The 25,799-nt window shown below is 48.1% G+C and overlaps 1 protein-coding gene across 2 annotated transcripts in view; it reads right to left on the reverse strand.

Moving 5' to 3' along the window:
* The window catches only part of ANKRD13A (ankyrin repeat domain 13A), a 227,682-nt gene that overhangs the window by 38,010 nt on the left and 163,873 nt on the right, over nucleotides 1-25,799 (reverse strand). For both annotated transcript variants that reach the window (XM_063913226.1, XM_063913225.1), the window contains one exon: nucleotides 7,704-7,861. In XM_063913226.1, the coding sequence (XP_063769296.1) occupies nucleotides 7,704-7,861 (158 nt within the window). The remainder of the gene's footprint in view (nucleotides 1-7,703; nucleotides 7,862-25,799) is intronic.

Below are 25,799 nucleotides of genomic sequence, written 5' to 3' on the forward strand. Positions count from 1 at the left end.
CACTCTCCCGGGTGGAGGTCGTGTCTGCTGAGGAAGTCTGCTTCCCAGTTGTCCACTCCCGGAATGAACACTGCTGACAGTGCTATCACATGATTTTCCGCCCAGCGAAGAATCCTTGCAGCTTCTGCCATTGCCCTCCTGCTTCTTGTGCCGCCCTGTCTGTTTACGTGGGCGACTGCCGTGATGTTGTCCGATTGGATCAATACCGACTGACCCAGAAGCAGAGGCCTTGCTTGGCTTAGGGCATTGTAAATTGCCCTTAGTTCCAGGATATTTATGTGAAGAGACGTTTCCATGCTTGACCACAAGCCCTGGAAATTTCTTCCCTGTGTGACTGCTCCCCAGCCTCTCAGGCTGGCATCCGTGGTCACCAGAATCCAGTCCTGAATGCCGAATCTGCGGCCCTCTAGAAGATGAGCACTCTGCAACCACCACAGGAGAGACACCCTTGTCCTTGGAGATAGGGTTATCCGCTGATGCATCTGAAGATGCGATCCGGACCATTTGTCCAGCAGATCCCACTGAAAAGTCCTTGCATGGAATCTTCCGAATGGAATTGCTTCGTAAGAAGCCACTATCTTTCCCAGGACTCTTGTGCATTGATGCACTGACACTTGTCCTGGTTTCAGGAGGTTCCTGACTAGCTCGGATAACTCCCTGGCCTTCTCCTCCGGGAGAAACACCTTTTTCTGGACTGTGTCCAGAATCATCCCTAGGAACAGTAGACGTGTTGTTGGAATCAGCTGCGATTTTGGAATATTGAGAATCCACCCGTGCTGACGTAGCACCACCTGAGATAGTGCTACTCCGACCTCTAACTGTTCCCTGGATCTTGCCCTTATCAGGAGATCGTCCAAGTAAGGGATAATTAAGACGCCTTTTCTTCGAAGAAGAATCATCATTTCGGCCATTACCTTGGTAAAGACCCGTGGTGCCGTGGACTATCCAAACGGCAGCGTCTGAAACTGATAATGACAGTTCTGTACCACAAACCTGAGGTACCCTTGGTGAGAAGGGTAGATTGGGACATGGAGATAGGCATCTTTGATGTCCAGAGACACCATATAGTCCCCTTCTTCCAGGTTCGCTATCACTGCTCTGAGTGATTCCATCTTGAATTTGAACCTTTTTATGTAAGTGTTCAATGATTTCAGATTTAAAATCGGTCTCACCGAGCCGTCCGGCTTCGGTACCACAAACAGCGTGGAATAATACCCCTTTCCCTGTTGTAGGAGGGGTACCTTGATTATCACCTGCTGGGAATACAGCTTGTGAATAGCTTCCAATACTGCCTCCCTGTCGGAGGGAGACGTTGGTAGAGCAGACTTCAGGAACCGGCGAGGGGGAGACGTCTCGAATTCCAATTTGTACCCCTGCGATACTACCTGCAGGATCCAGGGGTCCACTTGCGAGTGAGCCCACTGCGCGTTGAAATTTTTGAGACGGGCCCCCACCGTGCCTGAGTCCGCTTGTAAAGCCCCAGCGTCATGCTGAGGACTTGGCAGAAGCGGGGGAGGGCTTCTGATCCTGGGAAGAGGCTGCCTGTTGCAGTCTTTTTCCCCTTCCTCTGCCCCGGGGCAGAAATGAGTGGCCTTTTGCCCGCTTGCCCTTATGGGGACGAAAGGACGGAGTTTGAAAAGACGGTGTCTTTTTCTGCTGAGAGGTGACCTGGGGTAAAAAGGTGGATTTCCTAGCCGTCGCCGTGGCCACCAGGTCTGACAGACCGACCCCAAATAACTCCTCCCCTTTATACGGCAAAACTTCCATATGCCGTTTGGAATCCGCATCACCTGACCACTGTCGTGTCCATAAACTTCTTCTGGCAGAAATGGACAACGCACTTACTCTTGATGCCAGGGTGCAAATATCCCTCTGTGCATCTCGCATATATAGTAATGCATCCTTTAAATGCTCTATAGTCAATAATATACTGTCCCTATCCAGGGTATCAATATTTTCAGTCAGGGAATCCGACCAAGCCACTCCAGCGCTGCACATCCTGGCTGAGGCGATTGCTGGTCGTAGTATAACACCAGTATGTGTGTATATACCTTTTAGGATATTTTCCAGCTTTCTATCAGCTGGTTCCTTGAGGGCGGCCGTATCAGGAGATGGTAACGCCACTTGTTTTGATAAGCGTGTGAGTGCCTTATCTACCCTAGGGGGTGTTTCCCAACGCGCCCTAACCTCTGGCGGGAAAGGGTATAATGCCAATAATTTATTAGAAATCAGCAGTTTTTTATCGGGGGAAACCCACGCTTTGTCACACACCTCATTTAATTCATCTGATTCAGGAAAAAACTATGGGTAGTTTTTTCACACCCCACATAATACCCCTTTTTGTGGTACTTGTAGTATCAGAAATGTTCAAAGCCTCCTTCATTGCCGTGATCATGTAACGTGTGGCCCTACTGGACATTACGTTTGTCTCGTCACCGTCGACACTGGAGTCAGTATCCGTGTCTGGGTCTGTGTCGACCATCTGAGGTAATGGGCGCTTTAGAGCCCCTGATGGTGTTTGAGACGCCTGGACAGGCACTAACTGATTTGCCGGCTGTCTCAAGTCGTCAACAGTTTTTTGCAAAGTGCTGACACTGTCACGTAATTCCTTCCATACTACCATCCAGTCAGGTGTCGACTCCCTAGGGGGTGACATCACTATTACAGGCAATTGCTCCGCCTCCACATCATTTTCCTCCTCATACATGTCGACACAATCGTACCAACACCCAGCACACACACAGGGAATGCTCTGATAGAGGACAGGACCCCACGAGCCCTTTGGGGAGACAGAGGGAGAGTTTGCCAGCACACACCAGAGTGCTATATATATGCAGGGATAACCTTATATAAGTTTCTCCCTTCTATAGCTGCTGTATATGTATTTTCTGCCAATTAGTGCCCCCCCTCTCTTGTTTTACCCTGATTCTGTAGCAGGACTGCAGGGGAGAGACAGGGAGCCGTCCTTCCAGCGGAGCTGTGAGGGAAAATGGCGCTTGTGTGCTGAGGAGATAGGCTCCGCCCCCTTCACGGCGGCCTTTTCTCCCGCTTTTTTTAGGAAAACTGGCAGGGGTTAAATGCATCCATATAGCCCAGGAGCTATATGTGATGCATTTCTTTAGCCATATAAGGTTTAAAACATGTTTTATTGCGTCTCAGGGCGCTCCCCCCCCAGCGCCCTGCACCCTCAGTGAACGGAGTGTGAAGTGTGCTGAGAGCAATGGCGCACAGCTGCAGTGCTGTGCGCTACCTTATTGAAGACAGGAACGTCTTCTGCCGCCGATTTTTCCGGACCTCTTCGCTCTTCTGGCTCTGTAAGGGGGCCGGCGGCGCGGCTCCGGGACCCATCCAGGCTGAACCTGTGATCGTCCCTCTGGAGCTAATGTCCAGTAGCCAAGAAGCCCAATCCACTCTGCATTCAGGTGAGTTCGCTTCTTCTCCCCTTAGTCCCACGATGCAGTGAGCCTGTTGCCAGCAGGTCTCACTGAAAATAAAAAACCTATTTAAAACTTTTACTCTAAGCAGCTCTGGAGAGCTACCTAGCATGCACCCTTCTCGGCCGGGCACAAAAATCTAACTTCTAACTGAGGCTTGGAGGAGGGTCATAGGGGGAGGAGCCAGTGCACACCAGCTAGTCAGAAAGCTTTTACTTTTGTGCCCAGTCTCCTGCGGAGCCGCTATTCCCCATGGTCCTTACGGAGTTCCCAGCATCCACTAGGACGTCAGAGAAATGCTGACTACCCAGCCGTTGCTGTGGACACTAGGTCTGAAAGACCATCCCCGAACAACTCCTCACCCTTATAAGGCAAAACTTCCATGTGCCTTTTAGAATCTGCATCACCTGTCCACTGCCGAGTCCATAACCCTCTCCTGGCAGAAATGGACAGTGCACTTATTTTAGATGCCAGGCGGCAAATATCCCTCTGTGCATCTCTCATGTATAAGACAGCGTCTTTAATATGCTCTATGTTTAGCAATATAGTGTCCCTGTCTAGGGTGTCAATATTTTCTGACAGGGAATCTGACCACGCAGCTGCAGCACTGCACATCCATGCTGAAGCAATAGCTGGTCTCAGTATAATACCAGTGTGTGTATATATAGCCTTCAGGAGAGCCTCCTGCTTTCTATCAGCAGGTTCCTTTAGGGCGGCCGTATCCGGAGACGGTAGTGCCACCTTTTTTGATAAGGGTGTAAGCGCTTTATCCACCCTAGGGGGTGTTTCCCAACGTGACCTATCCTCTGGCGGGAAAGGGTACGCCATTAGTAACTTTTTAGAAATTACCAATTTTTTATCTGGGCAAGCCCACGCTACTTCACACACTTCATTTAATTCTTCAGAAGGGGGAAAAACTACTGGTAGTTTTTTCTCTCCAAACATAATACCCTTTTTTGTGGTACCTGGGGTCACATCAGAAATGTGTAAAACATTTTTCATTGCCTCAATCATGTAACGAGTGGCCCTACTGGACATTACATTAGTCTCTTCGTCGTCGACACTGGTATCAGTATCCGTGTCGACATCTGTGTCTGCCATCTGAGGTAGCGGGCGTTTTAGAGCCCCTGATGGCCTTTGAGACGTCTGGGCAGGCACGAGCTGAGAAGCCGGCTGTCCCGCATTTGGCATGTCGTCAAATTTTTTATGTAAGGAGTCGACACTTTCACGTAATCCCTTCCACAAATCCATCCACTCAGGTGTCTGCCCCGCAGGGGGGGACAACACATTTATAGGCATCTGCTCCGCCTTTACATAAGCCTCCTCATCAAACATGTCGACACAGCCGTACCGACACACCGCACACACACAGGGAATGCTCTGACAGAAGACAGGACCCCACAAAGCCCTTTGGGGAGACAGAGAGAGAGTATGCCAGCACACACCAGAGCGCTATATAATACAGGGATTAACTAAATTATATCCCCTTATAGCTGCTATATATGTATATTGCGCCTAAATTTAGTGCCCCCCCTCTCTTTTTTACCCTTCTGTAGTGTAGACTGCAGGGGAGAGCCAGGGAGCTTCCTTCCAGCGGAGCTGTGAGGGAGAAATGGCGCCAGTGTGCTGAGGGAGATAGCTCCGCCCCTTTTTCACGGACTTCTCCCGCTTTTTTCAGGAATTCTGGCAGGGGTAATTTATCACATATATAGCCTCTGGGGCTATATATTGTGATGATTTTGCCAGGCAAGGTGTTTATATTGCTGCTCAGGGCGCCCCCCCCCAGCGCCCTGCACCCATCAGTGACCGCAGTGTGAGGTGTGCATGAGGAGCAATGGCGCACAGCTGCAGTGCTGTGCGCTACCTTGTTGAAGACAGGAGTCTTCTGCCGCCGATTTTCCGGATCACTTCTTGCTTCTGGCTCTGTAAGGGGGCCGGCGGCGCGGCTCCGGGACCGAACATCAAGGCCGGTTCCTGCGGTCGATCCCTCTGGAGCTAATGGTGTCCAGTAGCCTAAGAAGCCCAAGCTACCACCAGTTCGGTAGGTTCGCTTCTTCTCCCCTTAGTCCCTCGCTGCAGTGAGTCTGTTGCCAGCAGATCTCACTGTAAAATAAAAAACCTAAAATATACTTTCTTTCTAGGAGCTCAGGAGAGCCCCTAGTGTGCATCCAGATCAGCCGGGCACAAGATTCTAACCGAGGTCTGGAGGAGGGTCATAGTGGGAGGAGCCAGTGCACACCAGTTAGTCCTAAAGCTTTCTTAGTTGTGCCCAGTCTCCTGCGGAGCCGCTATTCCCCATGGTCCTTACAGAGTCCCAGCATCCACTTAGGACGTCAGAGAAAACCCTTGCACTCTATAGTAAAGCGGAACAGTGAGGCGGCTTGAGGTAGGTTACCACAGTGTGGCACTGTCGTACTGGATCTGGACCAGTCTGCCCTGTTCCATGCCAGAGTAAGCGATCTGTAGACAGCTAGTAACCCAAGGACAGTGATTGGTAAGCAACTTTTTGCAGGGTCAATGGCCCTGAAAGGAGTGTTGTTCAGTCACTGCACCCCATCCGCAGAGACTGGCATCCATGGTAAGAAGTACCCAATCCTGAATCCAGCAGGGATTCCCCTTGCCCAAGTGTGCTATCTGGAGTCACCAGGTTAGGAACCTGATCAGATGTGGTTGTCCATTTCACCTTGACAGGAACAGGTGTTGCAGGGGCCTGGAGTGGAACTAGGTGTACTCCACTATGTAGAAGGTGGAGAGCATGGATCCCAGGACTTGCATGGCCAAGTTGATGGACACTCGGTGACTGTGCAGCAACTTGCATACCTGTTGCTGTAGTGCTGAAATTTTGTCTGCAGGCAGGAAAAGCATCTAGACCTGAGATTCCAGGAGAGCTCCCAGATGTAGCATCCTTTGCAAAGGCATGAGGGATGACTTTTTTGATGAGCCAGCTGTGTTGCTGCAGGAAGGCAGTAGTCAGCTAGAGATGGCGGTGCAGGACTTCCGGGGAGTGAGCTACAAGGAGCAGGTTGCCCAGATAAGGGAGTATTCTGACTCCCTGACGATGGAGCTTTGCCGCCATAGCAGTCATAATTTTGGTAAAGGCCCTGGGCGCAGTAGAAAGACCAAAGGGCAGTGCCCAAAATTGGTAATGTTGTTGAAGGATAGCAAACCATAGGAATTGCTGATCAGAGGGTGCTATAGGGACATGCAGATAAGTATCCTGAATGACTAGGGACACCATAAAGTCCCCAGGATCCATAGCTAGGACAATAGAGTGAAGGGTTTCCATATGTAACTTGGGTACTCTTGAGATTGAGGAAAGGTCAATTAGACCCATTGGATTTACGAACCAGGAACAGGGTGGAATAGAAGCCGGTCCCGCGTTGTGACCAAAGGACTATCACCATCACTCTTGATTGCAGAAGGGATTGAATAACCTTCTGGAGGGCTTGGGTCCAATGGAGGGCCTGTGCAAAAGAATTGTTGAGGGGTTTGTCTCCTGAATGAGACAGCGTACCTGTAAGAGACCACTTCTTGCACCCAGACGTCTGAGGTGGTCTGACACCAGGAGTTTGCGAACTGAAGCCTTGCAACCTAGGGTCACCCAGGAGAAGGTATGGCCTGTCAGGCTGAGGACTTGTCATCAGGCTTGGCAGGCGGACGTCTTGTAGCCCAGGCCTTACTGGGACTGGGTTTGGTGGTCTTAATGGAAGTCGTCTGTCTAGGGAAGGTCCGACTTAGCTTTACCTTGCGGGCGAAAGGTAGATGTGACACTTGTATATCTGTGTGCGACTGAGTCTGAATCTGTAAACAAAGTGCTACAATGTAGCAGCTGCAGCGTTTTTTAAATACAAGTTCTGTTCTGCTCCGTATACAGTCTCAGTCACACACAATATACAAGTGTGATATTAATCAGCAGTCTCCATGTGTATCCTAGTTACATTGCGTTGTGACAGACAAATTTCTGCAAAAAAAAATAAAAAATAAGACACCTGACACTAGAGTTTCACAGGACCTGGCGGTTCACTCACGCCAGGCATCTCTTGCGGCTAGATGTAGGACGACACATCTGTAGAATCTTTATAGAATGGACAACATCTTCACGTCTATAAACCTGCACTTTAGTAAATATACCTTTTAAAATATTTTATTTCTTCAAGTTGTCCCTATGTACATAAACATTTTTTCTAACAATGTTTATGTACATAGGGACACACACACACACACACACACACACACACACACACACACACAAAAGCCATGGAGACATACCTATTTTGACTGGAAATCCAGGAGGAAATTGTAGCGTGATAAAGTCTCGGAGATGAGCAAAGTGAGAGCTTGTTCTGGCCATTAGGTCTATGATGGGGGTAACTTGTTCCACAAGGGAAAGAGGGAAATCTTCACACATCCAGAGTGTGCCTCTAAATCTGTAAGAATGGATTTATGTTTTGCATTACAATATTCACACATGATAGAAAAAAAACAGACTAATATATTGTAAATCTTTTCTAATTGGATTACAAAGAAAAATATTTAGGATTTACTTAATTTAAATAAATGAAACCGGTTACAGCAAATAATGAACAAATACCATCATAAGCATTAATTAAAACCAGACAGCATAAAAGCAAAGGAGGAATATAAAGTTCTATGTCTAAAGGAATATGGATTAGTGGGTGCAAGAATTGGGCAAACCATGAATTCCTGATCAACTAGAGCCACATAAAAGTTGGAGTGCAAGCAATGCCCGCAGAGGAGGCAATCCAATCAAATATGGCATCATGTACCTAACTGGTGATGATGAATGCTCACTATACTTTTTCCTAGGTTACTCTATTCCTAAGCCTAGCCAAACCTTGTAGAGTCTATTTTTAGATCTGAACTGGATGCAAGACAATAGGGTGGAATTTCATACATTCTGGGTGTAAAATGAATGAGTCACAGACCCCAAGAAGAGAGGAATAATTATTACCATAGTACACCAAGATATGACTGCAAGTCACTGTATAACCATCTTGAAATATGTGCCCCCGTAAACAATTGAGCGAAGTGTAAGAGCTTTGCAAGACAGGAAAAATGCATATAGCACCTATAATTGATTTGATAAAACAACAAGTAGAGGTTGAAGAAAAAGAGGATTTTGGTACTTACCAGATAAATCCTTTTCTTTGAATCCACAGGGGCACTGGAGTACTTTTGGGATATGGACAGGGCGTTAGCAGGGATAGGAACATTTAAATATTTAAATTAGTAACCCTCCATCCCCTCCATACTCCCAAGATATACTCCAATAGAGAGGATGAACAATGGAGAACTGTTTTTCCAAGTTAGAAACTTAACATCCACGTGTTACAAAAATTACAAAATTGAAGACTGCAAAAAATCCAAAAATAGATTCAAGTCCCATGGAGCTATAGGTGGTATGAATGGATGTTGAACTCTAAGGACACCTTGCAGGAAAGTGTGAACTGTTGGCAAAAGAACCAAACGCCTTTGAAAGAAAATTGACAAGGCAGAGACCCGCACTTTTAGTGTAGCTAAATGTAGTCCTCCATCTAACCATGCCTGTAAAAATAGCAAGACGGGATAATTTGAAAGAAGATGTCGGAAACTTCCAAGCTCGACACCAACCTATATAAGCTCGCCAAATTCTGTGATAATGAGCTGCTGTAACTGGCTTCCTAGCACGTAACATGGCTGGGTAAAAGGAACGGACCCTGTTGTAGTAGGTCTGGACGTAGCGGAAGCGGCCACGGATCATCTGCGAGTACACCGCGGAGATCCGAGAACCACGCTCTCCGAGGCCAATGAGGCACCACTAGTATGACGGTCGTGGATTTTCTTTTGATCTGCTTTAGCAACCGAGGAAGCAGCAGAAATGGTGGAAACAGATACACAAGGCTGTACGGCCAAGCTATTGTGAGAGCATCCACTGCCACTGCCTTTGGATCTCTTATTCTGGACACATACTGGGGTGTTTGATGATTTTGGCGAGATACCATTAGATCCACCTGTGGGTAACCACAACGCTGGATCAACATCTGGAACACCTCTGGATATAAAAGCCCATTCTCCTGGATAAAAATCCTGACAGCTGAGATAATCTGCTTCCCAGTTGTCCACTCCTGGAATGAACACTGCCGACAATATCACTTGGTGATGCTCGGACCAATTCAGGATTCAAGCAACTTCTCGCATGGCCATGCGACTTCGAGTCCCTCCTTGTTTGTTGGTGTATGCGACTGCGTTGTCTGACTGACCCTGAACAGTCTGAGACTGGAGCAAGTGAACAGCCTGTCGCAGCGCGTTGTAAATTGCCAGTTCCAGGACATTTATTGACAGTAATCTTTTTCGGTCAGACCATAGACCCTGAAGCCGACAATGTAGGACCACTGCTCCCCAACCTCGGAGACTTGCATCCATTGTCAGAATTATCCAATTCCAGACTCCGAACCTTTTTCCAGCCGTGAGATTGTGTATGTGGAGCCACCAGAGTAGTGATAATCTGGCCCTCTGAGAATTTGTAGATGAGAGCCTGACCACCGTGCGAGAAGATCCAGTTGAAAAGGACGTGAGTGAAATCTTCCGAACTGTGAATTGCTTCAAAAGGTGCCACCATCTTTTTTAACAGTCGAATGCACAAATGCACAGAGACTGTCTGTGGTTTGAGCACTAATTGTATCAGATGACAAATACTTTGTGCTTTCTCTTCTGGCAGGTAAATTCGTTGTTCCACCATATACAGAATCATTCCTAGGAATTGAATTCTTTGTCACGGAACTAGGCTTGATTTCTTGAAGTTGACAATCCAACCGTGCTGAACTAATACATTGTACGTTAGTAAGGCATGTTGAAGGAGTATTTGTTGAGACGGAGACTTGATGAGAAGGTCGTCTAAGTACGGAACTACTATCACTCACAGGGATCTGAGATGAGGTATCATCATAGACATCATTCTTGTGAATACCCGAGGGGCCGAGGAGAGGCCAAACGGTAGTGACTGAAGTTGATAATGGTTTTGTTGTACTGCAAACCTTAAGTATGCCTGATGCGGTGGCCAAATTGGAATGTGTAAGTAAGCATCCTTGAGATCCAGCGAAATCATGAATTCCTATGGTACTAAACCTGCAATCACTGACCACAGGGATTCCATCTTGAATCTGTAGTAACTGTCACGTACTGATTGAGCCCCTTCAGGTTCAATATCGGCCTGACCGAGCCGTCCGGCTTTGGTACTACAAAAAGACTGGAATAATAACCTTGACCCTCTTGGTGAACTGGAACCTGAATCAAAACTGCTGAATCTACGAGGGACTGAATCGCGGTCTGCAGAACCGCAGTTTCCTGACACAAACAGGCCTGTCTTGAAAAACCGCATTGGTGGTAGACAATCAAACTCTATTTTGTAACCTTTGAACACTAAATTGCAGATCCACCCATTAGAGGATGTCTGAAACCATGCCAAGTGAAACGTCTGAAGGTGTGCTCCCAGAACCGACGATCCGAGATGGTCTGGAAGCCCATCATGCTACTGGCTCGTCAGCGGCCTGTGTGTCCAGACGACGGTTAGGGGTTTGTTGAAAACCACGTCCCCTATCACATCTACTCTGTATAGTTGTTCCTCTTGCACGGCCTCGAAAGGACTGAAGTCTAAAAGATTTGAACACTGGTCCAGCGTATTTTCGTTTAGGAACTAGTGCGGGCAATGGCAGGAAAACAGACTTTCCCCGAGTAGCCTTAGAAATCCATTTGTCCAATTCAGGACCAAACAACATATCGCCAGTGTAAGGCAGCGCTTCTATTCCTCGTTTTGACTCTGCTTCTGTGTGCCGAGCCCGTTGGGCTGCAACTAGTGAAGCTGAAAGCAGAGAACTAACCTAGCCGACGTCCATAGAAGCCGTACCTAAATACTCAGCAGATTCACAGATGTGATCAGCAAGAAGTATAAGCTGGTCTAAGGGAAGATCCTGTTGTAGGTCCAACTTTAGCTGTGTTGCCCATGCAATTACAGCCTTGTTAACCCAAACTCCAACTAAAGCAGGTCTAAGCAACACCCATACTGCTATATACATTGACTTTAGCATAGCTTCTAGCTTACGCTCTGACGGGTCTTTAAGCGTCGTTGCATCGGGGACTGGAATGTTTAACTTCTTTGAAAGTTTTAGGAATACACTGTTGGTGGATTCTACCATTTAGTTGTCATAGATTCTGGGAACGGGTAGTTAGACAGAAACCTCCTATGCATAGAAAACCATTTATCTGGATTTTTCCATGCTTCCGTTAACTGCTTATTAAGAGAATCTGAATAAGGAAAACACACAGTTGCCCTCTGTTTTGTAGCAAATAAAATTTCAGCATTTGAAAGAGGTTCCTCAGTTTCAGTAAAATTTAGAACCTAGCGTACCGCCCGGATGAGATTATCAATGGTCGGAGTATCAGTAACCTCAATATCTGACTCCTGGCCTGGCACTTTCCTCTTGTTCTTTCTGAGACATAAGGTCTGGCATTGAATAGTCAGAATGCAACAGAGCTGAAACCGGTAAATTATGAGACAAACGATGACGACTGTTAGGAACTGAGCTATACCTGGACTTTTGTAAACTCTGCAAAGTCCTTGACATATCCTGAGCCCACTCTGGTAGCTCAGATGGTATTAACCTAGAATCAGACCTAGCCGCCTCGCAATCTTTTCGCGCAGCGGCCAGCTCTGATTTTAACTCAGTCATCACACCTGCCATTATCGCCCAAGTAGGATCAGGGTAGAGGTTCGATTTGGACCCTGTGCAAGTGGAAGTTCCATCAGGTAACACACTCTCATACACATCGTAGACAAGCTGCTTTTTTGATTTTGTATTAGCTTTACTCATAATCCACACAGACAGGTATACCGTGCAGAAGAAGTCCCATGACTCATTAAAAAATTTAACGGAAGAATGTATAAGCCAGAAATGCACTGCAGCCTGGAACACACCAAGTTCTGTTAAATATGTGCTTCACTGAAATTCCCACTAACACCCCTGCCCTCCAGTGGCCGTGTGTTGTAGGACTGATACCAGATTCCTGCAGAAAGAAGCAGGAAGTGATTACAAAATGGCATCCACCATGTGCTTTTTTTTTTTTTTTTTTTTTTTTTAAACATAAGTACATTATGCACCATGTTAAACTATATATATCCATAAAGGCACTACCATTCTCTAATTCCCTGGCCACCATCCCATATCTGAGGGGAATCGCTGGCTAGGGACTTAATATAACCCCCTCACCGCCTCTATGTCTACGGTGCTGCTGCAGGAAGTGTCGGCTCTGTCCCCCCTTCCCACAGTGTAGAGAAGCAGCGCAATCCTAGGTCCTGTGTTTTCCCCTTTTGTACAGGGGGCAGCAGTGGAGCTGTACGCAGCCAGTACAGGGGAGCGGTGCAGGAGCTGTATGCAGCTAGTACAGGGGAGCGGTGCTGGGAAGTTAGCTGGAGCTGTATGTGGCCAGCTAGAGGAGAGCGGTGCCGGGCGGCCAGTGGCAGCAGTGAAAGCGGACGGTGGCCGGAGACGGGCGGCCAGCGGAACACCTAGCGGCTGCAGCCATTGCTGACCGCGGCTGGGGAGTGCAGGAAATCTAGTTTTAACTAAACATCAACTCTCCCAAACATGACGGGGCGGGCGGCATGCGCTGACCGCCCCGCTATCCATTAACCGCCCGCTGTTACCTCAGGTGAGATGTGGGGACTCTGACGGGGTTTCTTTAGCAAGCGTCATCCAGCTCCTGCAGCCTTACATCAGCTACTGCTGAATCGGTCTATGGCGGGGCACCTGTCCTGAGCGCCGACAAGCCGTTGCTGCACTTAGCAGCACCCACAAACCCGGACCCAAGCTTCTCAGTAAGCTGGGAAGGGACTGGGATATAAAGTGAAAAAATCTTTTTAAAAACAAAAGTAAAGTTTGGAGATTCCTCCGAGCATGCCCTTCCCTGTGAGGCACAAAAAAAACACTAAGGTATCTTGGGAGTATGGAGGGGGTTGAGGGTTACTAATTTAAATACTTAAATGTGCTTATCCCTGCTAACGCCCCGTCCATATCCCAAGAGTACTCCAGTGACCACTAGTGGATGAAAAAGAAATACACATGTAAAGTCCCTGTTAACGCTAGTCAGTTTGGAGTTCCACATGGTAGCAAAATAATTACATTTAGGGAATCCAGTTTGGAGCTAATGATTACATACACCAACACAGTCCTACACAAAACAAAGGAGAAAGTCTGAAGGGAGCTCACTTCCAGTACTGTTCCATCTGTGACCCTCATTCCGAGTTGATCGCTCGCTAGCTGCTTTTAGCAGCAGTGCAAACGCTAAACCGCCGCCCTCTGGGAGTGTATCTTAGCTTAGCAGAAGTGCGAACGAAAGGTTAGCAGTTCTGCTACTAAAAAATTTCATGCAGTTTCAGAGTGGCTCGATACTTACTCCTACCTTGCGATGACTGCAGAATGTTTAGTTCCTGGTTTGACGTCACAAACACGCCCTGCGTTCGGCCAGCCACTCCCCCGTTTCCCCAGCCACTCCTGCGTTTTTATCAGGCACGCCTGCGTTTTTCAGCACACTCCCTGAAAACGCTGAGTTGCCGCCCAGAAACACCCACTTCCTGTCAATCATACTACGAACACTCGAGCGACTAAAAAGCGTTGCTCGAGCTTGTGTAAAACTGCATAGTTTTGTGTGAAAATACTTCGCGCGTGCGCGCTCTGTACCATACGCAGAACAGACAATTTTTAGCCTGATAGCTACGCTACGAAAAACGGCAGCGAGCTATCAACTCGGAATGAGGGCCTGCGTTTCATCTGATGGGACGGAAATGTTTCTAGGAAAAGGAGGAAGCAAAAATGGGGATAAAGGGGTATTCCTCACATGTTCCTCCTTGGACCTGGAAGAGTGTATAATGACCTCACTTTTAAGAAAATCTGGGCAAGAGGCAAACAAAATCTTGTTAATGGCCGAACATATCATGTTAAACAATATTTTCAAAGGAGATCAACAAATGGGCACAAAGGGTATCATGCATCTAAATTCACAAATACTGTAAGAGGTGAAATTTTGTTTTATATCCGTAAGACTTGGGCAGCACAGATGGTGTAATGGTTAGCATTACTGGCTCACAGTACCGAGGTCATGGGTTCGATTGCCACCATGACCATAGCTGTGTGGACTTTGTGATTCTTGTGCTTGAGTGGGTTTCCTCCGGGTACTCTAGTTTATTTTCCTAGTGATTGTGTGGGTTTCCTCTGGGTACTCTGGTTACTGAAAGGTTAATTGTCTCCCAATAAAATTAAGCCTAGCATGAGTGTGTGTGTTAGGGAATATAGAATGTAACTCCACTGGGGCAGGGACGGATGTGAATGGGCAAATATTCTCTGTAAAGTGCTACAGAAGGTGTGTGCTATATAAATAACTGGTAATAAATAAAAAAAATAGGATTTTAATACCTACCGGTAAATGCTTTTCTCCGTAGAGGATGCTGGGGTCACTTCAAGAACCGCAGGAGACATGGGCACTTTAAGACTTTCAGAGGGTGTGACCTGGCTCCTCCCTCTATGCCCCTCCTCCAAACTCCAGTTTAAGGAAACTGTGCCCAGGAAGACAGACATTTCGAGGAAAAGGATTTATTGTTAAACCACGGTGAGCATCTTACCAGCTCACACCTCAAGCATGCCGCAGAATGTGGCATTCAATAGAACACAAGCCAACGGCATGAAGAATTTTCAGCACTATGCTGACAAAACCATAATGCAACCTGTGTGAAACCACAACCAATAACTGCAGATACTGGGACGGGCGCCCAGCATCCTCTACGGACTAAGAGAAAAGGATTTACCGGTAGGTATTAAAATCCTATTTTCTCATAAGTCCTAGAGGATGCTGGGGTCACTTTAAGAACCATGGGGTTTATACCAAAGCTCTAGAACGGGCGGGAGTGCGCGGATGACTCTGCAGCACCTACTGACCAAACTTAAGGTCTTCATCGGCCAAGGTGTCAAACTTGTAGAACTTTGCAAATGTGTTTGACCCCGACCAAGTAGCTGCTCGGACAGCCGCCCAGGATGAGCCCACCTTTCTAGTAGAATGGGCTTTCACAGATACCGGTAACGGCAATCCAGCCGTGGAATGAGCGTGCTGAATGGTGTTCTAGATCCAGCATGCAATGATCTGCTTGGAAGCAGGACACCCAATCTTGTTGGGAGCATACAGGACAAACAGAGCCTCTGTTTTCCTAATCTGAGCCGTTCTGGCGACATAAATCTTCAAAGATCTGACCACATCCAGAGATTTTGTCTAGGGGAAGGCGTCAGTAGCCACAGGCACCAGAATAGGTTGGTTCATGTGGAAAGAGGAAAGCACCTTCGGTAGAAATTGCTGACGTGTACTCAATTCAGCTCTATCTTCCTGGAAGATCAAATAAGGGCTCTTGTGAGACAAGGCCGCTAACTCAGACACCCGCCTTGCAGATGCCAAGGCCAATAGGATGACCACTTTCCAAGTGAGGAATTTCCAAATCCACCTTCCGCAAAGGTTCAAACCAATGTGATTGAAGGAACTGCAACACCACATTACGATCACAAGGTGCCACTGGAGGCACAAATGAAGGTTGGACGCGCAACACGTCTTTCACGCAAAAGTGAACTTCCGGAAGGGAAGCTAATAGTTTCAGAAAGAAAATTGCCAATACAGAAAACTGGACCATAATGGAGTCCAACTGCAGTCTGTATTTCCCCCAGCCTGTAGGAAACTGAGAAAACGCCTTAACTGAAACACTTCCGTTGAAACTTTCTTGGATTCACACCAAGACACATATTTTCTCCAAAAACGGTGGTAATGTTTAGACGTTACTCCTTTCCTGGCCTGAATAAGAGTGGGGATGACTTCCTTGGGAATACCCTTTCGGAGTAGGATTCGGCGCTCAACAGTCATGCCGTCAAATGTAGCCGCGGCAAGTCTAGGTACACGCACGGTACCTACCGTAGTAGGTCCTCGCAAAGAGGAAAAGGCCCAGGATCTTTTAATGAGCAACTCCTGAAGATCTGGGCATCAAGCCCTCCTTGGCCAGTCTGGGGCAGTGAAAATTGCCCAAACCCTTGTTCTTATTATCCAGAGAACTTTTGGGATCAGTGGAAGTGGAAGGAATACACTGACCGGAATAGCTACTGGGTCACCAGAGCATCTACTGCTATTGCCTGAGGGTCTCTCGACCTGGAATAATTTTTCTGAAGCTTCTCGTTGAGACGAGAAGTCATCCTGTCTACTGGAGGAACTCCCCAAAGACTTGTCACCTCTGCAAAGACTTCTCGGTGGAGGTCCCACTCTCCCGGACGGAGATCGTGTCTGCTGAGGAAGCATGCTTCCCAGTTGTCCACCGGAATGAAAATTGCCGACAGAGCCCTTACATATTTTTCTGCCCAGAGGAAGATCTTCGTCACCTCGACCATTTCCGCTCTGCTTTTTTTTTTTGTTCCTCTTGCTGTTACCTTGTCCAACTGGATCTGCACGGAGTGATCTTGAAGAAGATGTACCGCCTGTTGAAGGCCGTTGTAAATGGCTCTCAATTCCAGCATATTCATGTGAAGGCAGGCTTCCCGACTTTAGCATTTTTCTTGGAAGCTTTTCCCTTGAGTGACAGCTCCCCAGCCTCGGAGACTTGCATCCGTGGTTACCAGGACCCAGTCCTGAATCCCGAACCTGCGTCCCTCTAGTAAGTGCGAGGTGTGGAGCCACCACAGGAGCGAAATCCTGGCTTTTGACAACAGGATTATCTTCCAGTGCATATGTAGGTGGGAACCGGACCCCTCATCCAACAGGACCCACTAGACCACCTTGGCAAGGAACCTGTCAAACTAAATGGCCTTGTGGGCCGCAACCATCTTTACTAATGTATTGATGGATTGACACTCCTGCTGGTCTCGGAATTTGTATGACCAGACTCTGGATCTCCAGAGCCTTTTTCACTGGAAGAAAAAACTCTGTAGTATCTAGTATTATTCCCAAAACCGACAACCGCGTCGATGGGCCATCAGTGATTCTGGCAAGTCCAGGAGCCAACCCTGTTGTTGAAGAACTGTCAGGGAGAGTGCAACGTTTTGCACCAACTGGTTTCTTGATCTCGCGGTTATCAGGAAACCGTCCCAGTACGGGATAAATGTGACTCCGTACTAGAGGAAGAGAACCATCATTACCGCCATCACACTGATGAAATTGGTAATGACCATCCTGAATAGCAAACCTCAGGTAAATCTAATGCGGAGGAAAATGTAATTAGACCTCCTTTATTCTTTTTTCAGATTGGATCTCACTGCCCTGAGAGATTCCATCTTGGATTTGAATTTCTTTTAATAGAAATTAAGGGATGTCAGATTTAGGATTGGTCTGACCTAGCCGTCTTGCTTCGGGAGCACGAAGAGGCTTGAATAACAGCCTTCTCCCTATTGTAACAGGGTACACCAGGACCATGACCTGATCCTGACACAACTCTTGTGTTGCGTTGCATACTACCTCGCCATCCGGAGGAGAATCGGTAATAATGAAGAATTGGTGAGGGAAAACGCCTGGAAACTCCAGTATGCACCCTTGGGACACTATTCGTAAAACCCACGTGTCCAAGTGCGTTCCAGGACTGACTGAAAAGTTTTAGACGTGGCCCCACCGGTGTGGGCTCCCGCAAGAGAGTCCCAGCGTCATGTGGTAGATCTGGCAGAAACAGAGGATGATTTCTGCTCCTGTGACCTTGAAGAGGCTGCTGATCTCTTCCCTTTTCTCCTTCCTCTACCTGCAAAGAAAAAAGGGGAATCCGTATCTATTGGGCTGACATGACTGCATCCGACAATTATGTGTCATCATCCGTTGTGAGGGAATATAGGCCCAGAAGGTAGACTTACCAGCGAAGAGGAGGGAATATATAGACCGACTGGAACACCCACGGTGTTACTAGTGCGACCACAGCTATCGCCTGAGAGTCCCTTGAGCCAGCGTAAAACCTTTTTTATCTTTTTATTGAGGTGGGACGCCCTGTAGTCCACCTGAGGCAGTTTCCATCAATTTGCAAAACTGCGTGAAGACTTCCTGATGAAGTCACCACTTTCCCAGGGTGGAGGTCGTGTCCACTCCCGGAATGAACACTGCTGACAGTGCGCTTACTTGATTCTCCGCCCAGCGAAGAATTCTGGTGGCTTCTACCCTCGCCACCCTGCTCCTTGTGCCACCCTGGCGGTTTACATGAGCCCCTGCGGTCTGACTGGATCAGAACCGGTTGGTCGCGAAGCAGGAACTCCGCTTGACTTAGGGCGTTGTATATGGCCCTTAGTTCCAGGATATTGATGTGAAGGCAAGTCTGTTGGCTTGACCACAAACCTTGGAATTTTCTTCCCTGTGTAACTGCTCCCCACCCTCGGAGGCTTGCATCCGTGGTCACCAGGACCCAGTCCTGAATGCCGAATCTGCGGCCCTCGAGAAGGTGAGCACTCCGCAGCCACCACAGGAGAGACACCCTGGCCCTGGGGGATAGGGTGATTAACCGATGCATCTGAAGATGTGATCCGGACCACTTGTCCAGTAAGTTCCACTGTCCTTGCATGGAACCAGCCGAAGGGGATGGCCTCGTATGATGCCATCATCCTTCCCAGGACTCGAGTGCAGTGAAGCACTGACACCTGTTTTGGTTTTCAATAGATTCCTGACCAGTGTCATGAGCTACTGAGCTCTCTCTATCGGGAGATAAACCCTCTTCTGGTCTGTGTCTAGGATCATGCCTAGGCGAGGCAGATGAGCTGTAGGAACCAACTGCGACTTCGGAATATATAGAATCCAGTCGTGTTGCCGTTTCACTTCCAGAGAAGGTGATACGCTGTCCAGCAACTGCTCTCTTGATCTCGCTTTTATGAGGAGATCATCCAAGTATGTGATAATAGTGACACCTTGCTTCCGCAAGAGCACCATCATATCCGCCATTACCTTGGTGAAATTGGTAATGACAATCCCGTACCGCAATTCTGAGGTACGCCTGATGAGGTGGATAAATGGGGACACGAAGGTATGCATCCCTTATGTCCAGATTCATTTCAGGCTTGCAATGACCGCTCTTAGCGATTCCATCTTGAACCTGAACCTTTTCAGGTATATGTTCAGGGATTTTAATTCAATATGGGTCTAACCAAACCGTCTGGTTTCGGGATTATAACATGGTCGAATAATAACACCCTCTTGTTGAAGGAGGGGACCCTTGACCACCACCTGTTGAAGATACAATTTACGAATTGCAGTTAACACTGGCTCCCTCTCTTGGGGGGAAGCCCGCCGGGTCCTCGGTGAGGGGGCATCTTCTCACAGTCCAGCCTGTATCCCTGCGATACAATTTCTATTGCCCAGGGATCTAACAGGGAGTGAACCCACTTGTGGCTGAACTTACGAAGGCGTGTCCCCACCGGGCCTAGCTCCGCCTGTGGAGCCCCAGCGACATACGGTGGATTTTTGTAGAGGCCGGGGAGGACTTCTGTTCCTGGGGACTAGCTGTGTTGTACAGCTTCTTTCCTCTGCCCCCGGCTCTGACAAGAAAAGACGCACCTCGGACTTTCTTGTTTCTTTATTCGAAAAGCTGCATTTAATAATGTCGTGCTTTCCTAGGCTGTGCAGGAATATAAGGCAAAATATCAGAATTACCAGCTATAGCTGTGGAGACCAGGCCCGAGAACCTTTCTCCACACAATCCTCAGCCTTCCATATGCCTCTTAAGTCGGCATCATCTGTCCAATGTATATTCTACAGGACACGTCAAGCAGAAATCGACATAGCTTTTGTCTCTAGGACCCAGTATACTCATGTCCCTTTGGGCATGCTTTATAATTATATATCTATCACTTAAGACAGCATCTTAAAATATTTATATGCATACTAGGGTCTCAATCTCTGCTGATAAGGTACCTGTCCACGCTGCCACAGCGCTATAAACCCATGCCGACACAATCGCCGGTCTGGGTAGTATACTAGAATGTGCACACTATCTGCAGGATCCCTGAGAATAGCTAGTGCAAACAGGACACCCAAGGGGAAGATTCTCAACACATCCTGGCCCTATTCAGCCTGAGAATTCTCTTGTGGGAAGCTGCCGTCTCTTGTCTGGAGATTCCCGCTCTTTTTCCTCATGAGAGGAGGGAAATTTACCTCAGCATTCTTCCCCTTAACATGTGTACTCTCGTGTCAGGGACAGATGAGTCATCAGTGATATGCAAATCATCTTTTATTCCAATAATCATATATTGAATATCTTTTAGCCCTCTTGGCTGTAACTTTGCATTATCGTAGTCGACAGTGGAGTTAAACTCCGTGTCGATACTTTGTTATTTTGGATAGTGAACATAGAGAGACTCTGAAGGACTCTGTGACATAGGGACAGACCAGGGTAGATTTCCTTTCTGTTCCCTAACCTTTTGTGCAATAATTTTACCTCAGCACTTACACATATCCGAACAGGTGTCGGCGTTGTTGACGGAGACACCCTCCCACACACTTATCCGCTCTATCACCTCCTTAGAGGAGCCTTTTACCTCAGACATGTCGACACACGCGTACCGACACACCACACACACAGGGGATGCTCTATTTGAACACAGTTCCCCCACCAGGCCCTTTGGAGAGACAGAGAGAGAGTATGCCAGCACACACCACAGCGCTATATAATACAGGGATGTACACTATACTGAGTGATTTTTCCCCTATAGCAGCTTATATACACAGTTTTGCGCCTAAATTTATGTGCCCCCCCTCTTTTTTACCCTTTGTGTACCAGGATACTGCAGGGGAGAGCCTGGGGAGCTTCCTTCCAGCTGAGCTGTGAAGAGAAAATGGCGCCGGTGTGCTGAGGAAGAAGGCCCGGCCCCCTCAGCGGCGGGCTTCTGTCCTTTTATGTACTTTAATGGCGGGGGTTAATGCACATATACAGTTTATCAGACTGTATTATGTGCTTTTCGCCAAGTAAGGTAATCTAATTGCTGCCCAGGGCGCCCCCCCCAGCGCCCTGCACCCATCAGTGACCGGAGTGTGTGGTGTGCTAAGGGAGCAATGGCGCACAGCTGCAGTGCTGTGCGCTACCTTAATGAAGACCGGAGTCTTCAGCCGCCGATTTTCAACTTCTCTTTGTTCTTCTGGCTCTGCAAGGGGGACGGCGGCGCGGCTCCGGGACCGGACGACCGAGGACTGGGCCTGTGTTCGATCCCTCTGGAGCTAATGGTGTCCAGTAGCCTTAGAAGCCCAAGCTAGCTGCAAGCAGGTAGGTTCGCTTCTCTCCCCTCAGTCCCACGTAGCAGTGAGTCTGTTGCCAGCAGATCTCACTGAAAATAAAAAACCTAACAAATACTTTCTTTTCTAGGAAGCTCAGGAGAGCCCCTAGGGTGCATCCAGCTCTGGCCGGGCACAGATACTAACTGAGGTCTGGAGGAGGGGTATAAAGGGAGGAGCCAGTGCACACCAGATATAGTACCTAATCTTTCTTTTAAGAGTGCCCAGTCTCCTGCGGAGCCCATCTATACCCAATGGTCCTTACGGAGTACCCAGCATCCACTAGGACATCAGAGAAATATATATATATATATATATATATATATATAGTTTCTATGCCTTCCCCACCTGTGGCTCAGGTGTATCTGGAAAAGGACGAGAGGCGGCACTCCAAGGACTTAAAAAACTTTTATGTGCAAAACATGGCAAGACAATAAAGTGCAAAAAAACTAGAAAAACATGGAAGTCTTACGACGTTTCAAGGCATCAAGCCTTTTCCTCAGGTAAGCAAACCCATGTAGAGTGTGATGTGCAGAAAACACTCTACATGGGTTTGCTTACCTGAGGAAAAGGCTTGATGCCTTGAAACGTCGTAAGACTTCCATGTTTTTCTAGTTTTTTTGCACTTTATTGTCTTGCCATGTTTTGCACATAAAAGTTTTTTAAGTCCTTGGAGTGCCGCCTCTCGTCCTTTTCCAGATACACCTGAGCCACAGGTGGGGAAGGCATAGAAACTGCATTATTTCAAGGAGGGCACCCAGGCATTTCTATTGTTGCACAGAGTGCCGGATGTGTTCATTTGAATATATATATATATATATATATATATATATATATATATATATATATATATATATATATATTTATTTATATACACACACACACACACACACACACACACACACACACACACACACACATAGCCCTTTCTGATATGCATCACATTAACATGCAATTTTTTGCACAGCCATATATTGGTGGTGCCGACAGGGCCACCCACCAGCGCCTGTGTCCCTAATATAGTTTTCACTTGGGAAAAACATTCATCCACCTACTGTACATGTTGGCACACATGTACCAAGTACCATCAGGAGTCGGCGGTGCCGACAGGGTCACTCCCACAGCCGTTTGTGGGAAGCACTCCGCCTCAGACATGCCGACACACTTGTACCAAACATGTCAGAGAGACACAGTTTGTCAACAAATTGTACTTGTTGAGTAACTCCCGGCCAGCACAGCTCCTGCGGCTGACCGGGAGTTGCCCGTCGCTGCCCCTGGTCGCAGCGGCTGCGTGTGACGTCACGCAGCCGATGTGGCCCGCCCCCTGCACAGTCCGGCCACGTCTGCGTTGGCCGGACCGCGCCACCAAAACGACGTCCAAACTTCGCCGTGCCGCCCCTTCCCGCCCAGCGACCGCCTCTGCCTGTCAATCAGGTAGAGGCCATCACTAGGGAACGGCATGTGCCGGCGCACTGCGGCGCCGGCACATGCGCAGTTCCGACCCGATCGCTGCGCTGCGAACAACTGCAGCGAGCGATCGGGTCGGAATGACCCCCATAGTACATTGTAGCGTATTAAAAATAAGATTTTACTCACCGGTAAATCTATTTCTCGTAGTCCGTAGTGGATGCTGGGACTCCGTAAGGACCATGGGGAATAGCGGCTCCGCAGGAGACTGGGCACAACTAAGAAAGCTTTAGGACTAACTGGTGTGCACTGGCTCCTCCCACTATGACCCTCCTCCAGACCTCAGTTAGGATACAATGCCCGGAAGAGCTGACACAATAAGGAAGGATTTTGAATCCCGGGTAAGACTCATACCAGCCACACCAATCACACCGTATAACTCGAGATATTATACCCAGTTAACAGTATGAAATATAACTGAGCCTCTCAACAGATGGCTCAACAATAACCCTTTAGTTAACAATAACTATATACAAGCATTGCAGACAGTCCGCACTTGCGACGGGCGCCCAGCATCCACTACGAACTACGAGAAATAGATTTACCGGTGAGTAAAATCTATTTCTCTAACGTCCTAAGTGGATGCTGGGACTCCGTAAGGACCATGGGGATTATACCAAAGCTCCCAAACGGGCGGGAGAGTGCGGATGACTCTGCAGCACCGAATGAGAGAACTCAAGGTCCTCCTCAGCCAGGGTATCAAATTTGTAGAATTTTACAAACGTGTTTGCCCCTGACCAAGTAGCAGCTCGGCAAAGTTGTAAAGCCGAGACCCCTCGGGCAGCCGCCCAAGAAGAGCCCACCTTCCTCGTGGAATGGGCTTTTACAGATTTAGGCTGCGGCAGGCCAGCTGCAGAATGCGCAAGCTGAATTGTGCTACAAATCCAGCGAGCAATAGTCTGCTTCGAAGCAGGAGCACCCAGTTTGTTGGGTGCATACAGGATAAATAGCGAGTCAGTCTTCCTGACTCCAGCCGTCCTGGAAACATTTTCAAGGCCCTGACTACGTCCAGTAACTTGGAGTCCTCCATGTCCCTAGTAGCCGCAGGCACAACAATAGGTTGGTTCAAGTGAAAAGCTGATACCACCTTAGGGAGAAACTGGGGACGAGTCCTCAATTCTGCCCTATCCATATGGAAAATCAGATAAGGGCTTTTACATGACAAACCCGCCAATTCTGATACACGCCTGGCCGAAGCCAAGGCCAACAACATGACCACTTTCCACGTGAGATATTTCAAATCCACGGTCTTAAGTGGCTCAAACCAATGTGACTTTAGGAAATCCAACACCACGTTGAGATCCCAAGGTGCCACTGGAGGCACAAAAGGGGGCTGAATATGCAGCACTCCCTTAACAAAAGTTTGAACTTCAGGTAGTGAAGCCAGTTCTTTCTGGAAGAAAATCGATAGAGCCGAAATCTGGACCTTAATGGAACCCAATTTTAGGCCCATAGTCACCCCTGACTGTAGAAAATGCAGGAAACGACCCAGCTGAAATTCTTCCGTTGGGGCCTTCCTGGCCTCACAACACGCAACATATTTTCGCCATATGCGGTGATAATGGTTTGCGGTTACTTCTTTCCTAGCTTTAATCAGCGTAGGAATGACTTCCTCCGGAATGCCCTTTTCCTTCAGGATCCGGTGTTCAACCGCCATGCCGTCAAACGCAGCCGCGGTAAGTCTTGGAACAGACAGGGCCCCTGCTGCAGCAGGTCCTGTCTGAGCGGCAGAGGCCATGGGTCCTCTGAGATCATTTCTTGAAGTTCCGGGTACCAAGCTCTTCTTGGCCAATCCGGAACAATGAGTATAGTTCTTACTCCTCTTCTCCTTATTATCCTCAGTACCTTTGGTATGAGAAGAAGAGGAGGGAACACATAAACCGACCGGTACACCCACGGTGTCACTAGAGCGTCCACAGCTATCGCCTGTGGGTCTCTTGACCTGGCGCAATACTTTTCTAGCTTTTTGTTTAGGCGGGACGCCATCATGTCCACCTGTGGCCTTTCCCAACGGTTTACAATCATTTGGAAGACTTCTGGATGAAGTCCCCACTCTCCCGGGTGGAGGTCGTGCCTGCTGAGGAAGTCTGCTTCCCAGTTGTCCACTCCCGGAATGAACACTGCTGACAGTGCTAACACGTGATTTTCCGCCCATCGGAGAATCCTTGTGGCTTCTGCCATCGCCGTCCTGCTTCCCGTGCCGCCCTGTCGGTTTACATGGGCGACCGCCGTGATGTTGTCTGACTGGATCAGTACCGGCTGGTTTTGAAGCAGGGGTTTTGCCTGACTTAGGGCATTGTAAATTGCCCTTAGTTCCAGAACATTTATGTGTAGGGAAGCCTCCTGACTTGACCATAGTCCTTGGAAGTTTCTTCCCTGTGTGACTGCCCCCCAGCCTCGAAGGCTGGCATCCGTGGTCACCAGCACCCAGTCCTGTATGCCGAATCTGCGGCCCTCTCTGAGATGAGCACTCTGCAGCCACCACAGCAGAGACACCCTGGTTCGTGGAGACAAGGTTATCAGCCGATGCATTTGAAGATGCGATCCGGACCATTGGTCCAACAGGTCCCACTGAAAGGTTCTTGCATGGAACCTGCCGAA

Source organism: Pseudophryne corroboree, chromosome 1 (genome assembly GCF_028390025.1).
Source record: "Pseudophryne corroboree isolate aPseCor3 chromosome 1, aPseCor3.hap2, whole genome shotgun sequence".
Taxonomy (NCBI): Eukaryota; Metazoa; Chordata; class Amphibia; order Anura; family Myobatrachidae; genus Pseudophryne; species Pseudophryne corroboree.